Source organism: Ceratotherium simum, chromosome 4 (assembly GCF_057802395.1).
Source record: "Ceratotherium simum simum isolate JZ-2026a chromosome 4, ASM5780239v1, whole genome shotgun sequence".
NCBI classification, from domain to species: domain Eukaryota; kingdom Metazoa; phylum Chordata; class Mammalia; order Perissodactyla; family Rhinocerotidae; genus Ceratotherium; species Ceratotherium simum.
The window spans coordinates 87,822,429-87,840,301 of record NC_141903.1 but is presented as its reverse complement, the minus strand read 5'-3'; the positions used below and the strand labels follow the sequence as shown (position 1 = coordinate 87,840,301).

The 17,873-nt window shown below is 35.5% G+C and overlaps 1 protein-coding gene across 2 annotated transcripts in view; it reads right to left on the bottom strand.

Annotated features, from left to right (window-relative positions):
* Positions 1 to 17,873, bottom strand: part of AP3B1 (adaptor related protein complex 3 subunit beta 1) — a 254,487-nt gene that overhangs the window by 72,150 nt on the left and 164,464 nt on the right. For both annotated transcript variants that reach the window (XM_004420431.3, XM_087430137.1), the window contains exons 20-21: positions 17,417 to 17,564; positions 7,392 to 7,464 (exon numbers count right to left, since the gene is read on the bottom strand). In XM_004420431.3, coding sequence (XP_004420488.1) covers positions 7,392 to 7,464; positions 17,417 to 17,564 — 221 coding nt within the window. The remainder of the gene's footprint in view (positions 1 to 7,391; positions 7,465 to 17,416; positions 17,565 to 17,873) is intronic.

Below are 17,873 nucleotides of genomic sequence, written 5' to 3'. Positions count from 1 at the left end.
AGGCATGATGTGAAAAGGACTAAAGTAAGATACTGGCAGTGAGAAGGCAGAAAGGGCATTCATATTAAAGACGTTGTAAACTGAGGCACAGGGAGATTAAGGCTTGCCAAGGTTATAAAACAAGTGAATAGAAGAACCACTGTAGAACTAGGGAACTGGTTCTTCTAACTTGGATCTAAATATGTTGGCTTTCCATGCAACAGCTAACTTTTCTGGTGGGTTCTCAATGCATGCTTGTACATTTGTTTGTCCATCCACCAACCCAAAATATTAGATGCCCATGTTAGGAATGAAAATTGAGTAGGAAATAGCCTCCTCTGATTTCAAATATGGCTTGGCTAAAGATAGAGAGAGGAAAAAGACATCAAAAGACAAGAGAGGAAAATTCACATCACAGGCAAGTTTGACAAAAAAAAAAAAAAGAAAGAAAAGAAAGGCTTTTAATATCATTTCAGAAGACAAAGGCTCTGGTATTAAAGAAATGATTACATATCTATTTACAGGTCTGGCAAGATGAAAGTTGGCACTGAAAATTTATCCTAAATTGGATTCTGAGGTCAGTTGACTATGCTGAAGGATTTAATTAATGTTTAAAAAACAAAATGACTCTGTAGTTAAAAAAAATAAATAACATGGCATGCAAATTAAAATGAGATAGCATTTCCACCTATCAAGTTGGCAAACACAATTTTTAAATACAAATCCAGCATAAGTAAGAGTATAAAGAATCTGGCAGTCTCATACTAATCCTCTGTAAGTTGGTACAAGCTTTGCGGAAGACAATTTTAGACAATGGAATTCTCCCGAGCCTTTGTCCCAGCAATTCTACTCCTGGAAATTTATCTTAAGGAAACAGTCATGGAGATAATGCAATAATATACTTATGATGATGTGTATTGCTTCACTGATTATGACAGCAAAAAAATGGAAACAAGTTAAATTTCTAGCAATAGTAAACCTGTTAAACAGAATTTATTACAACAATATAAAGGATACATGCAGTCATTAAAACTGAAGTTGTTAAAGAATATTTATGGCATGGAAAGGAATGTGTGTGATAAACAAAGAGAAACAGATGATAAAACAATATCTCACTATGATTCAATTTTGGGGGGAGAGGATTTGTATATGAAAAGAACCTGAACTGATACGTCAGAATATTAACCTAGGGTATTTGGATTCAAATCTATTTTATTTTCTTCTTTTTATTTTAAAAACTTTGTACAAAATACTTTTTCTTTACTAAAGCATATTTAGTAATTATATAATTATTCTTCTGATCAAAATTTTGCTTTAAAATTCAAGAATAAGTAAAATTTTTAATATGTAATGGTTTAATATGAAGTTATTTAAAACTTGTTAAATGTAACTCGCTGCTGCTGTATCGTCGCTATCATCAGCTCCAGCATAGCTAACCCCTATATAATGCTTACCATGTGCCAAGCGCAGTTTTAAGTGCTTTTGCATTTGTCAACTCATTTAATCTTCTTAATACTCCAAAAACATACTACTATTATCCCAATTTTATAGATAAAGTAACTAAAGTAAAGAGAGATTAAGTAACTTGCCCAAGGTAACATAGCTAGTAAGTAACAGAACTGGGATTCAAACTCAGACAGCCTTGCTCCTCCCCTGTCCTCTTAGCCACTCCACTCTACTGCCTCCACTACAATTTATTCAACAGTATGATATCACAGATCATAAGGCTTATCTGAAGCATGACTATTGTTGGCTAATAAATGTTCTTAAGGAGACCTCACAGTTACTTGTACAAATAGTGTAATTACATAGGTTTACATTTCCTATAAAAGAACACCAGACCAAGATTGCTGTTTTATGATCACCCTATTAAGATCACATAGTATAAGGTACAAAAAGATACTTTAATTTCCAGAAATATAAAATATGCCTTGAGAAAAAATGCATATTGCTACTCTAAGCCTAATCTATTGTTAGGCCATATGCTATCCTAGCATAAATATTTTCTGATGTATCATCACCTGACCCCATGAAATAGAGTCATATAATTTCATAATCTAAAGGAACTGTAGAAACTTTTCAGCCATTTTTTTTTTTATTTTACAAATGAATAAAATAAGACCCAAAGAAATTAACTCACTTAACTGATTAAAGGCCATACCAGGACTAGTGCCTGTGCTTCTGATAACATCCCCTCCACAAATGCAATTAGGAAATTCAAGTTACTTTTACGCAATCACAGCACTGTTCTGTAGTAGAGCCAGTCTATTGCTCGGGTTGCTAACTCTACTGCTTCCCTAGGAGACACAATGATTATTTCGGGTAGTAGCAAGCTCTTTCCCTCCTCCATCCTTTACTCCCTTCACTCTCTTCTCTTGACTCCGACTGCTTGACTAATTCTTACTCATCCTCAGCTCAATGTTACATCCTGATACTGCTAGGTGGGTTAGATACCCCAATACTTAACAGTATTCTGTGCATATCTCTTTCTCATTTCATTTATAATGTGGCAATCTATTGCCAACTTATACGTTTCTCCCATTACACTGAGAGTTCCTTGGGTAGGGACAATGTTGTATCCATTTAGAATCTCCAGCATGTAGCAGATTACTTAGATCATAGCGAGTGTTCAATAAATGTTTTCTGAATAAAGACAAAGATAAATTCAGAACGCAGTTTTCCTCGTATGCAGCGTGTACTGAACCAATAACTTCTGTGGATTACTATGTGCCTCTTAGATAAAACATAAGGATGTGTCTGCCTTCAAAATTAATCTAATTCTCACAGCTGAGAACTCAAGCCACTGGAGAGTGAGTTTTTAGTTTTTGATCAACAAACTGCTTGCCATGGACAATGGAGAATTACTATAAGCTAATAAGCAGCATATAATGAAGTCAGTATTTTTAAGAACCATTATCAACAATGCTTTTCTCCCATAACACTCCACTTGCTGTATCTCTAAGCTCAGATCATACTTCTTTCACAAGGCTTTTGTAGCTTCTTAATTGGTTTTTGTCTCCCTCCTCATTTTTCCACTATACTTTACATCTTTATTATCTCTCTTATACAACACTTGTTCAGGTATCTATGTCCCTGACTAGATTTGTCTCTGGAAGAGAATGACTAAATTCTATTTACCTGCTCTAGCACCTAGGAAAGTACCTTGCACTTAGCAGATAATCCACAAACATCTGCTGAACTAAGAGTTTCAAGCATCATTTCTGACAAATGCAGGACTATAAAAGCTTTTTTAAAAAATAGTTCTTGGATATTAAAACATAAACATATCCTATGTTGAGTTAAAATAAATGTAAGTTAGGATGAAATTTCCCTTAAAATTAAGAAAAAAAAAATCTTCCACTTAAATTCTTAAACTTAATACTTAAGAAAAGTTTTGTTTCTACATATAAAAACATGCTTTTAAAAAGAATCAAACAATAAAAATATCATTTTACAGGTTTCTCCTGTTTCCTTAGCTGCCAGGAAATCCAGAGTCAAATATAAGAAGAAAATGTAATTAGCACACTCTAGTACTTCATGACACTTACTCTTAATTTCTTTTTAAATGTGCTTGACTGTTATTCCTTTACAATTTTAAACTTTTTAAATTATAAAAGTTACATACATGTGTAAAATATTCATTGTGACAGAAAGACATAAAATATAAAGTCTTTTTCTCTCCTCTGTCCCTCGTTTAGTCCTACACCCCACAGGGGCTAGAGCCAGCCACTGTTAACTGTTCCTTCCGCAGCCTCCCAGAAACAGAAGACGTACAATCATGCCTGTGTCTGTCTGCAGGACACAGCTCCTCCTTTACTCATCTTTCACACAAGTGGAATCATGCTCTATATGTACTTTCTTTTACTTACAATATTTTGGATATATAATTACATAGCACACACAGATTTGCTTCATTGTTAATAGTTATATTACCATATTGGTAGACATTTTGTTTTCAGGATTTTGCTGTAATAAATAATGCTACAATGAATTTTTTTTTTTTTTTTTTTTTTTGGTGAGGAAGATCAGCCCTGAGCTAACATCTGATGCCAATCCTCCTCTTTTTGCTGAGGAAGACTGGCCCTGGGCTAACATCTGTGCCCATCTTCCTCCACTTTATATGGGACGCCGCCACAGCACGGCCGGACAAGCGGTGCATTGGTGCACGCCCAGGATCCAAACCCGGGACACCAGCAGCAGAGCGCGCGCACTTAACCGCTATGCCACAGGGCCGGCCCCTACAATGAAATTTTTATATACAGTCACATGTTGCATAACGACATTTCAGTTAACAATGGACCGCATATACGATGGTGGTCCCATAAGATTAGTACCACCGAGCCTAGATGTGTAGCAGGCTATACTATCTAGGTTTATGTTCATACCTTAGGGGAGGAAGAAATTTTCCTCTACCCTTTTGGGTTCTTCTGGCTAGTCTAAGAATTAAATTGACATGAGGTGGACTAACAGAAGAAAAACAAAAAAAAGTTTAGTAACATGTATACTTGAGAGAAACCTAGGAAAACCAAGCTCACCAAAATGGCCAAAGCCCTCACCTTAATTACCACCCTCAGCTAAAGACAAAAGATGTTGCGGGTGGGGAGAGTCAGGGACTTCAAAGGGAAGGAAGGCAATTCACAGGTAGGTGAAAAGGAGCAAACATTTGGAAAACAAGTGTTTGGCCACACAGAAACAGAAGAACACAGAGGGGAGCCCAACAAACAGGCTTTTCTAGGTTCCTCCCTGTCTACCACCTGGTTCATGTTATGCTAAGCTGATAGCTCTTTTCCTGAGACAGGTTTTTTAATCAGAATTCTTTTAGGCAGTTAACGGGGTGGTAACAAGAAAAACTTTCTGAGTCTTCTGTTTCTTAAAAATAATCAGCCTAGGGGCTGGGCTCCACGGCCTAGGGGTTAAGTTTAGCATGTTCCACTTTGGTGACCTGGGTTCAGTTCCCAGGCACGGACCTACAGTACTCATCGGTCGCCACGCTGTGGCGGCAACCCACATACAAAATAGAGGAAGACTGGCACAAATGTTAGCTCAGGGCAAATCTTCCTCAAGCAAAAAGAGGAAGATTAGCAACAGATCTTAGCTCAAGGTCAATCTTCCTCAGCAAAAAAAAAAAGGGCCGGATTGGTGGCTCAGCGGTTAAGTGCATGCGCTCTGCTTCGGCGGCCCGGGGTTCACTGGTTCAGATCCTGGGCGCGCACCGACGCACTGCTTGTTAAGCCATGCTGTGGCGGTGTCCCATATAAAGTAGAGGAAGATGGGCACAGATGTTAGCTCAGGGCCAGTCTTCCTCAGCAAAAAGAGGAGGATTGGCATCGGATGTTAGCTCAGGGCTGATCTTCCTCACGAAAAAAAAAAAAATCAGCCTAAAATAATACTCATGTTAAAGAGACACATTTTGGGGTGGAAAATTTTGCTCCCCTTCAGTACACTCTATGATGTTTGCACAATGATGAAACTGCCTAACAACACATTTCTCAGAATGCATTCCCATTGTTGAGTGATGCATGACTTCATACCTATGTGTATCTTATTAATTCAACAAATATTTATTGGGGGCCGGCCCCGTGGCTTAGCGGTTAAGTGCATGCGCTCCACTGCTGGTGGCCCGGGTTCGGATCCTGGGCATGCACCGACGCACCGCTTCTCCAGCCATGCTGAGGCAGTGTCCCACATACAGCAACTAGAAGGATGTGCAGCTATGACATACAACTATCTACTGGGGCTTTGGGGGAAAAAAATAAATAAAATTATTAAAAAAAAAACAAAAAACAAAAAAAACACAAATATTTATATGGTGCCCACTATCCACCAGCTGCTCTTCTGTGTACTAAGAATAGCAGTGAGCAAGACAGACAAGGATCCTATTCTCTTGGAACTTACATGCTAGTTGGGTGAGACAGACAATAAACAAATAATAAACATATTTAAGATAATTTCAGATGGTGAAAAATGCCATGAAGACAATCAAGAGTGATTAGTGAAGGTGTGTAAACGAAGATGACTTTTGAGCTGGGATTTGAATGATAAGAAGTATTGCCATCAGGAGCTCTGCAAGTGTCCTTAGAAGGGAAGAGCAGAACAAAGACCCTTGGCAGGAATGAGGCTGGTGTATTTCAGAAAAGCAAAGGAGCAGAATAGATAAGAGGCAGGCAGGAGTCAGATCATCTAAGGTCTTAGATACTTAGGAACATGGACTTTAACTTAACTGTAAAATTAAGCCATTAAATTCCAGAGTCCTATCCAAAACAAGGATGGAATAGGATCTGATTTTGCTAGTTTATCTGCAGGATAAATTCCTAGAAAAGAATTGCTAGGTCAAAAGGTGTGTGCAATTTAAGTTTTGATAGATACTGTAAAATGACTCCAAAAAGCTGCACCTATTTATATTCCTATCAAATACATATGTAGGGTACCTGTTTCTCCAAACCTAAGCAATACTGGATGCTGCTTTAAAATCTTTGCCAATAGGTGAAAAATGATGTAAACTTTCAAATCTTGACCAATATGTGAAAAATGATTCAAATTTGGCTTCAATTTTATTTTTAATATTAATTTTATCTCCATATTAAGTATTTCTCTGTATTATACATTTTAATTTCTCTATATTAAGAATTTTCCATGACTACTGGAGATAGGCCAGGTACACAATATGAACAGAAAGGCTCTAGGACAGAATGAGACAACCTACAAACATAACTCACCTTTAGCATGGAAAAACTATACTGAAAAACAACAGCAGTTTAATATTCATGAAATCTCACTTGTTGTTCCTCTTCTTCTAGGGCAAAATCTACCTACCAATATAGTTCCACTAGCTCTCTCACAGGAGGATTTAAGGGGAGATGATAAATATACATCTTTGCATACTTGGGTGAGTATATTTGTAGGATTCCAAGCTCTTACAAGCAGATTTGCTGGGACAAGGATTTTTTGCAGTTAAAATATTGATAGGTATAGTCACCCTGGCCTCCAAATGTTGGTATCCGTGTCCATTCCCACAGAAGTGTGGCAGGAGGGAGATGGCATGTCCTCTATGTCTCCAATCACTCTCCTCAAGTTAGATGTCTCAGTCCCCACAATCAACATTTAACAAAGTAGAAGTTGTAAGATATGCACATTTACTAAAACAAGTATAAATTACTAAAGCAAAAGATCTTAGAATAAATTTGGTGCACTTTTATTTGACCATTTATTCAGGTGATACAAAACTGTTATGCTGAATAGATGAAAGACAAAGATACTAATAGACCTGATTTCTAAAATTTTCTTGCCTTATTGATCTATAAATCTTTCATAATAGATGCTAATATACTTTGAGACACGTAAATGAAAGGTACCATAAAAACAAAAAATACTACTACTAAACAGAATAAACAAATTTAAATTTTAATACTTACAATCATCTAGATCTAAAAGGGAAACATCTTTGGTAAGAGGATTTCTATCTTGCTTTGGTTTTTGTTCTTTCTCCTATAAAATAAGAAATATCTCATTTATTGCATGTTATATTTTAAAAATCTATGAAGTAGTCCTTAATGTTTTAAAACAAACATTTTTTCCTCTGCTTAGTCTTCTGAGAAAAAAATCAAATTAAGCTTCTGTATGGTTACACGAAATGTTTTTTTGAGTCAGAATTTTTATTTCAGTTAGCATACAGTATTTATTCTCCACCTTGCAATTGTTAACTGTTCTTAAATATTGGTGTTTAAAGATTATAAAGGCCCTTTAGAAGAAAATTTAAAGGTAAATAATTATTTTATAATCTGACAACTTTTGCTAACATAAACACATAACGTGGCTTTTTGGTAGAAAGTATACAGGCATTCTTGAAAATTTGGTTTTTGTTTTTTTTTTTTGGTGAGGAAGATTGGCCCTGAGCTAACATCTGTTGCCAATCTTCCTCTTTTTGCTGAGGAAGACTGGCTCTGAGCCAACATCTGTGCCCATCTGCCTCTTGTTTGTATGTGGGACGCCACCACAGCGCAGCTTGATGAGCGGTGTGTCGGTCTGCGCCTGGGCTTAGAACCTGCGAACCCCAAGCCGCTGAAGCAGAACGTGCAAACGTAACCACCACGTGACCGGGCCAGCCCCCTTGAAAATAATTTCAAACAAGTTTATTTAAGAAAAAGACATGTGCAAACAAAACATGCTTAGCTCTGAAGCTGTCGACGGGCTGTGCAGAGTAGCCTTTCCGAGAGGTCGTTTGTAACTGGCACTGTACTGGGTACTCCGTATTCCAACACTGGGCTATGTCAGACTTCTGTTGCCAAAGGTATTCATTAAAATCTATAAACGACATTTTCAGGCTCTTGCTTTTTAGGGTTGAAAGGAATTTATTTACTTTCTTTACTGTTTTCCTTTGGGGAGAATAAATATTTCAAACATATCTGCACATAATTGGGGCTCCCTCCACCTCAGATTTGCTTATTCAGTCTATTATATTTATATATATACATATATATAAATATGTGTGTATATATATATATATTTTTTTTTGGTGAGGAGGATTAGCCCTGAGCTAACATCCGATGCCAATCCTCCTCTTTTTGCTGAGGAAGACTGGCCTTGGGCTAACATCTGTGCCCATCTTCCTCTACTTTATATGGGACGCCGCCACAGCATGGTTTGACAAGCAGTGCATCAGTGCACACCCAGGATGTGAACCAGCAAACCCCGGGCCACGGAAGCAGAGCACACACACTTAACCGCTACGCCCGCGACTGGGGGCGGGCTGGCCCCCAGTCTATTATATTTTTGAAACGTGGATAACGGTGGACTAGAAAACAGTGACCCTAAGCCTGAGGTGTTCACAGTTTGGTGAGAGATTCAGAAAAGATGCATAATCTCAAAAAAAAAAGATAAATGCAGTACTGAGTAGCATTATAAAGAATTAAAGAATAACAAAGATTAGGGTATTAAATAGATGTATTTGGGTCAAGTTACTTATCTTTATAATCTATACTTTAAATCTTCTCAAATTAAAAGCCAAAATTTAAGTTTTTGCTAAAATGTTTTTGTTTGTTTATTCAGTCAATCATTCGTTCATTCAACAGATATGTATAGAATTTTTAATATGTATCAGATTCTGTGCCAAGCAATGGAAGTAACACAGCAAGACAGACACCGTCCCTGCCTTCAGGTAACCTATCATCTACCAAAGGAGTTTATAGCTTATTGTTAATGTGAATTATTATAAATATCTTTGAAGCAGTCCTCTGACCACGGAAAGGCATCACTAGAGCAAAAGGTACCTTACCATCATTTACAGTTTACGCCACATTAGAGCTCTCACAACAGTGCACATATATGAACAAGAACAATGCGTTAACTTATACATTAGGTAACATTTAAAAAATGATTTTAAGTTCTGCTTGCTTTTTCCCTTATGCCAATACTCAGAAAAATTATTTTCAAGGACCATACAGTAACACACATTAAAACGCTAACTAAAAACATCAGCACTGATTTTCTTCCTCAAAATAATTACTCCTGTCACTGAAAACTCCAAATCATCTAGACGGCTTTTAATTTTCATCTGTTATTTAAAAAACAAAACAAACAATATCTGCCCCTCTCTCCACACCTCAAATGAATAACCATTTCTAGGACTGGGAAAAAAATAGAAGAAATGTTAGTTTTGAAGCTGAAATGTAAAAGTTGCAAGTAACAAAAATAGATTCAGAATGAAAATGCCATCTCAACTAGAATATCATTCCTGTGAAGAAAGAACATATGACAAAAAGAGCTTATCACCATGTGACTTATCAAAATGCTACGCTGAGCACATGGGTGTAGCTTCCTATAAGCTACAATGGTGCATGACTGTCTTCATGGAACTGTAACCTCCCCACCTGAAAAATGAGAAACCTATCACATCAAGATAAAGTTAAAGCTGGAAGCAAGTCTATACCTTATTTTCTACTTCACAGCTAAGAGTGTATAACAATGTCTATTAAACACACATCAGGTCACATACGACACAGGACAGAGCTGCATGTGAAATTGGCATAATCTCTTATTAGAAGCCTAAAAAAGAAAGAAAAAGGTTCTCAAAAAAACAGAATTTCACTGACTTTCTGAGAACAGCAAATAACCAGTGACTGAAATATAACATTAGCAATAGATAACGGTCATTTCTACCAAATTGAAAAAGCCTTACATTCCGAATCAAGGCTATAAAAAGCTTTGTGATGTGTTAGGCATTCCTCTCTTATATTATATTTCATTTTTCATTTTAAAAAATCCATAGTAAGTTCAAAACATTTTCATACTTAAAGGATCTACTATAAAAATAAAAATCTGAATTCTAAACAAAGAAGTTAAGAGCACTATTCCATCTAACATTTCTCCATTTGCAATTCATCTTGGTAATAGAGACAGAACCTGGGTAAATGCATATAGGACTGGAGGCAGGAGATTTTTCTTGCTCAATGCATAATTCATGTGCTCCGCTTGCAAAGTGTGTAAAATGAGAATTTCACACCGCAGCATGAGCCACGGAGCTGCAGAGAAAAGGCAGATGAAATCATATTTTACTGTGTGAATTTTATTTCTTACCCTCCCAATATTTATATGAAACCATCATTGACAAACCAAACACATTGACAGATCACCCACTGTTTCCATTGTGTTAGTACTTGAGAAGAGATCAGGCAGAAAGATAGACAATTTGTTTTTGTATATTTTTTTAAATAGAGGATTAGGTTTTTAACAGCTGAGTGACTGTATTAGACTTTTATAAGGACAACAGTAACTGATCTTAAAATCTCACTACAAAAATACCTAGTTATCAATTCATCATCCTCAAATCTCCATTTTGTTTCTATGGTATTCGATTATACACCTCAATACATCAACATTTTCAAAATGAAATACAAAGTCACAGGGTTAAGAAACTGATTTCTACTTAATATACTTCATTTCAAATAATAAATAAAAGATCCTGGAAATACTTATTAAGCTCCAAATAATACAAACAAAAATATGTAATAATATATCTGTAAAGATATTTTATGTATTATGCATGTTCATTTTCATGCTAATTAAAAAAAAAAAAGCAAGTAGAAAAAAAAAAACTGTCACAACAAGCATCAAATATGCTTCCTAAGAGGAAACCATTGCAAAGAGGTTTGAAATTGAAAACTATAAAACAGAATAAGTGGTACATAAAGTTTGTCAAACACATACTGTGCTTTGAAATAAACAAAAATTCAAGGCTAATTTCTAGCCTCACAGGGCAAGGCATTTGCATGAAATATTTTCAATTAGAACTACCCACCAAGGACAATTTAATGACTCTCTTGCCTTCAAGACATCTAACAAATTTGATTTAAAAAAATCTAAGGCTCACACTTATTCTGTGCTTTAAAACAAAAGTACATTGCCAGTAAATTAAGACTTCTTTATAAGTTAAAAAGAAGTCTAAACTGTTAAACAAATCTTCCCTATTGGATTATACCTACTTCAATAAGAAAGCTTGCTTAATGGCATTCACTTTGATTTAAAGATCTCAATTGAAGTGAAATGATATTTCTGTTCTGGAGAACTTAAAATATGAACTAAATTGGGAAAGACATAAATTGAAAGAGGCAAGGCTTTGAATTGTCAGAGTAAAAAACCAATGTTCTATGATATTCACAGAAGTTACATAATTGTAACTTGTAACATATATAAATACCTATAAAAACACAAGTAAAACTTGTTTTCTATTTTTTAAATAGGGAAATAGTTCCTTTTACTCTTGGAATTGGAAAATAATTTCTTTTACTCTTATCCATGATCTATTTCATACCGCATGTGAAATTTACTTTATCCCCAAGAATCTTTCACATGGTAGATCTTTTATTAAGGCAAATATTAACATTTACTCATGTCTGGACACTAGTCACAATACCAGTGATGGGTCCATAGAGCACTTAAGAGATTTAATTAGTTTTTGCACCTCTCAAAAAGGGATCAGCAAAGTTTTATGAGATCCCTATAACCTGTGATGAAGACAACTCACAAGAGCATTTCGATCACTGCGAGGTATACATAGATGGTATGATTGTTTTCACAGCTAGCAGACATATTAATCTTAATGTTAATTCAAATATGAAAATGCTCTTAATATTAAATGTTATTAAGTGTATGTTAAATATATTTATTTTCCATTGATGATTATGCTTTATACACAGTTTATGTAATTAAAATGTTAATATTTATAAGGAAAATACATAAGTTATTCACAAGAAAGTACAATCATGATTTTAAATCTTTATCATTTAAATCACAGATTATCTAAATCTTCAGCAGTTGGTGCACAGACACTGAAGATGTAATCAGAACTACTGTATCCCAGTCAAGGTGTGAACAGTGGGCCAACAAGGTGATAGAGGAAAGAGTTACAGTCTAGAGGAGTACTCTACTATACCGGCTAGTTACAAAAACATTGAAGTCGAGATTTAATAAAGAAAAAAAAAAGCCCTGGTAACTTTTTTAAAAACATTATTTGAAATAAAATTGTCACCATCTGTTCAACATATAATTTTACGTACAAACAGAATGTAACTCAATTACATCAGTAAAAAATAGGATAAAGTGATATAAACGTGAATCTCTTGTTGATACAACATGGTCTACGTTACCGATTTTTCTTTCCACTCTTCTGTGTGAAAACAAAAAGTTTCCCTTTACACTGTGTAAAGGACGTGAAAGCACTTAAAATATGGAACTATAAGAAGTAATTCTGTTATACATACTATTTGGGGCAAAAGAATTATTTCATAAAAAGGATAGACTCAAATTAAAATATTTCTCTATTTAATATATTTCAGAAAAGAACACCCACAAAGAAAAATATGTTTGCCTATCAAAATAACTGTAACTGAAGAACAAGATAATTTTCTTTGGTCATTACCGACAATATCTGATCTCAAATGAGGACATCTCTCAATCAATAATACAATCAAACAAACAAATACGACACCAGAATGTATGACAATAGTTTTGTGTCTTATGGATATGCTGGGCATGGTGCTAAATGACAAACACTTTAGGAACATAATTCAACACCAGTTCTCACACTTTGGACTGTCCCTAAACCATTCACATGAGTAATACCCTCTCATCAGCAATATTTTTCATTCCATGCAGTCATTCTCAACTAGAAGAAGTGGAGGGGCCACCCTCTGATATGAGGCCACCTTCTCCTCAGCTTGTATTTTCTGTAATAAGAGAAATGGTGCAAAAGGAGGAACAAAGGCATAGAAATGGGAAAACATCCAGCATGTTAAGAGAACCACAAACAGTCCATTGGGATTAGAAGACAGGGAACAGAAGGGGGTTAAGATGGGAAAGGTAGGTTGGCCATACTGGCCTGAGGAGTCTACTAAACTCAAATGGCCATAGGCATCATTATATGTAACTTGAACATTAATCTGGTAGCTGTATTGAACAACTGGGTTTGGGGAAGCGTCTGAGGATGACCAAAGGCAATGGCCTGTGAGTGAGGTAATAAGAGCTGATCTCGAACAGTGGTAGTAGGAAAAGAAGAAACAGATATGAGAAATACACAGAATCTCTAAGACATGGTACTGTGTAAAAGTACAGGATGAGGGAGGAGTCAAAGAGAATTCTGGGGCTAGAGATCTGGGAGAAGAGAAAGAATGCTAGTACCAAATGGTAGAGCATGGCTTCTTCTGGCTATATTAGGTTTGGGAAACCAGTAGCTCCTGAGAGGTCTAAGAATTTGGTCTGAATTTGGGGAAAAAAGTTAAGAGTGGTTGTAGGGATTCAGAGATGTTATTATAGAAGTAATTCACACAAATGGTTTAGCTGAAGCTATAGGTATGAATGAGTCTCACAGCAGGAAAAATGTAAAGAGAGGACTAAAAATAAATTAATTCGCATCAATTAATATTTTTGAAAAAATAATGTGTACTAAGCACTAATTTCGGGGCATTGTTCACACTTGGGTGTCAGAAGTGGGCAAAAACTGAAGCAACCAAAAGACTGAAAGGTCAAAGAAGTCAGAAGAAAGGGATGCAGAGAGCTTCAAGTAGTAGGGGAACAGTCACGTAAAAAGATCAAGAAGGATAATCACTAAGAGAAGGCCACTGGGTTTGGGGAAAGATCACAGCTGACTTTTCAGAGAGCAATGTAGGAAGTGATAGGAATGGAAACCAATTTAAAAGGGACTAAGAAATAATTGGGTTGACAAGTAGTGGATGGAGAATATCTAGATCATTTTTCTAAACTCTCACTGTCACACACACTCTCTCTTCAAATGCTGGGAAAGACCTGAGTGCTTTGGTCAGCAGAGGAGGCATCAGTGGAGCAAGACTGAAGGTGCAAAGGAGGAAGACGATTATCAGCAAAACAAGGCCAAAACACACACTCTCTCTTCAAATGCTGGGAAAGACCTGAGTGCTTTGGTCAGCAGAGGAGGCATCAGTGGAGCAAGACTGAAGGTGCAAAGGAGGAAGACGATTATCAGCAAAACAAGGCCAAAAGGAAGTAGGCCTTATTCTTGACTAAGTGGACAGGGATCCCTTACTGAGAGCCACATTCAAAAAAAAGGAGGGTAAATAGAGACGGTGTATTAGAGAGCAGAGAGAGGTAGGAGATGCTCACATTGGATGGCAGCTCAGTCTTCCGCAGAAAGTGGATGAGGTCACAAGCTGCAGGTAAGGGGTCACACACGAACATTCACTTATGACTTGAATGGTATAACAAGAGTCGGAAAAAATGCAGGAGACGTGAGTCACAAAAATTTTCAGTTCCTTTTAGGATTGGTGTTCTATAACTCTAACGTTGTTGGTCTCTCAGGAAATTAATGTTCAAGTTAAAAAATGTTAACACTGCTGTTTTATATTTATATAGTGCCTTACACTGATCTTTCACATTTGATTTTTTATAAAAGCACTTGAAAGAAATAGAGTGGGTATTAGCATTTCTACTTTACAGATGAGGAAACTGAAGCATAAAGATATTATCTTCCAACAAGTTGAACACTATACCTATCTCATAGGACCACCATAAAATGAACTGTTTTCAAAGCCATTTATTCAAGGTACTTCCAAGGTCTCATTTTCATGCTCAATATACCCAAAACACATTGTCCAAATGAAAGAAAAGGAAGAGAGAGAGTAAAAGAATAGATGTAGTTGGGCTGCAGATTTAAGGCATATGAATTTCCTGCACTAACATCCTGTCATGCTAAATTAAGGCAAAGTGCCCACCACCTACCTTCATTACTCATCATTTAGAGCAGAAGCCACACTTGGTGCAAGGAGGGCTTCTCTACAATTACAGAGTCGCTCATTATTAGAAGATTGGTACACTTATAATTGCATGGTACACTCCAAATCACTCAGAGAGAAACAGAAAGAAAAACCTAGTTATGGTGGCTCCAAGGTAGAGAATATCCCAACCGATAAGTTAAAACAAACAATCCTACCTGCCTATTATAGACTGGAAAAGGCATTCCATTATAGAGAAAATAAGCCATATAAGCAAAACACATAGACACAAAACAACCAAGAATGTGAGTAAAACCTGTATTTCTCAGGAGTCTTGGCTCATTGCAATACTTTGAAATTTTATACTAATGTTCTACAGTAAAATATTTTCAATTATTAAGAGATTTAATCTGATCATTGAAAGTCTGACAAAGAAGAAACAAATCGAATCGCTGACCTGAGGACCCCTGTGGCTTTTTAATGGGGTCCTAAAATGCTGCTTCTAGTACTATAGGCACTGAAGTCTACAATTTTTCAACTGTTACAAAACTTAATAAGAATAACTCACTTTAATTCCACCCACTTGACATTCATTGATTTCTTGTTTAGTCATTTTTAAAAACACTGATTTCTTATTCTGGGTTGCACTTATTGTCAATTTCTAAAGCTCCTGTATTTTAAATAACATCTTAAATTTTTTTGTAATTTAATGTAAGTAGGAAATGAGAGGATATCAAATTCACTATGTGATAAGTTTTTACATAAGGCCAGATTAATAAACCTAAAAATTTCTAAGATTTTTATATGAATTTTTGAAAAATAGAAACCTTAGATTACATACTATAGATAGACACAAGTTTTAAATATAAATTCGAGATTAAAATAGGTTTTACCATATGCAAGAATATTTAAAATAAGGTAAGACAAATACTAGCCAATTTTTAACGTGCTTATTTTTTTTTTTTTAGTATGCTTGTTCTTTAACAATAAATCTCTGGATGAGGGAGGGCAATTATCTACTTCAATGAATTTATTTTCATCCTTGGCTACTCAGATGACTTACTAAAGAAATTCAAGTTAACAGAACAAATAAGTGAAAAAAATATTAAGTTAAAAAGAAACTGAATTCAATAAAAGGCAAGGTTTGACCATATTTTCAAAATATGGAATAAAACAGTTTATTTATAAAAACTACTGCATTTGAAGCCTAGCATCAACATGATCCATTTACAGGAAGGAAGTAATAAAGATACGTATTAGATCTGAATTTTATATTAATAACTACATTTTTACAATCTATACTTTTATTTTTTGCTGTTAAGCAGAGAAGGTTCAGTGTTACAAATATTATATCAATAAGCATTATCCTTCTATTACATAAGTGCTTCTTACATTTGTTTTTAAATACATGGCTACTGCATTTTATTAACTAGTTAAAGAACATATACCTTTTAATTAAACCTTTTAAAATATCCTGTTATCCAAAACGCCTAATATTTTTAAAAAGCGTATTATTCTAGATTTCTGATGAAGCATGTACATTTATATTCCTTTGCTCAATACTATTTCTGTGACTTCCTTTTACTTCCCCTTTAGCAAAAGCCTCCCTCGTCACACCCTAGTCAAGAACAAAAAAGGCCATACTCTTAATATTGAGCTCTCTAATTTCAGTGGCAAAGGATGAGGTTAAAAAAAGTTTCTAACGGGGCCGGCCCGGTAGTGTAGTGGTTAAGTTTGCGTGCTCCACTTCGGGGGCCCAGGGTTTGCAGGTTCAGATCCCGGGTGCAGACTTACGCACCACTTATCAAGCCATGCTGTGGCAGGCGTCCCACATACAAAGTAGAGGAAGATGGGCTTGGATGTTGGCCCAGGGCCAATCTTCCTCAGCAAAAAGAGGAGGATTGGCAATAGATGTTAGCTCAGGGCTAATCATCCTCACCAAAAAAAAAAAAAAAAAAAGTTTCTAACTTCCCCACCAGGTTGAGTTATAAGGGAAGTGATTATCTAAAAAAAATAAAATAAAACCACAGGTGTGGATGAATGAAGATGGTGTTTATTTTAGTTGTCAGTGACAATGTTAAATGCCTTTCTTAGCTTCTCGATTTTTAACAAAACACTAGTTTTCAGAAATACTTATTCTTAATTGGGAAAAGGTAATAAGAATATTTACTTTCAATTATAACAAACGTGTAATCTCTTACCTTAGTGACTTCTCTGGATTCAGATTCACTTTCTGATTCTGACTCTGATTCAGAGTCTGAAGAACTTTCTTCTATTGAACTAGATTCAGCGTTGGAAGAATCTGAAGTTTTAGATTTTTCATTTTTCTTCTTCCTATCTTCGGAATCACTATGCACAATAAAAATTTTTGAAATATCAACTTTAAATCCTATATATAAACAAGTCTAAGTAGTTTAAAAAATCAAATGGCAAATGTTGCCTTTTGTCCATTTTGCCTATGAATCAGAACCTTTCCTAGAAGTGTAACTGAGAACCATTTCTCTTTAGTATATATGAAGACAATAAAAACGGTTTTAAAATTCCAGAACATATTAATGAAATAATAATAAAGTAGTATTATCCATAAGCAAATAAATCAGAACCCATTCAAAACCAACTATACCACGTCACATACTCCAAATGCAAAAGGTCATAAAG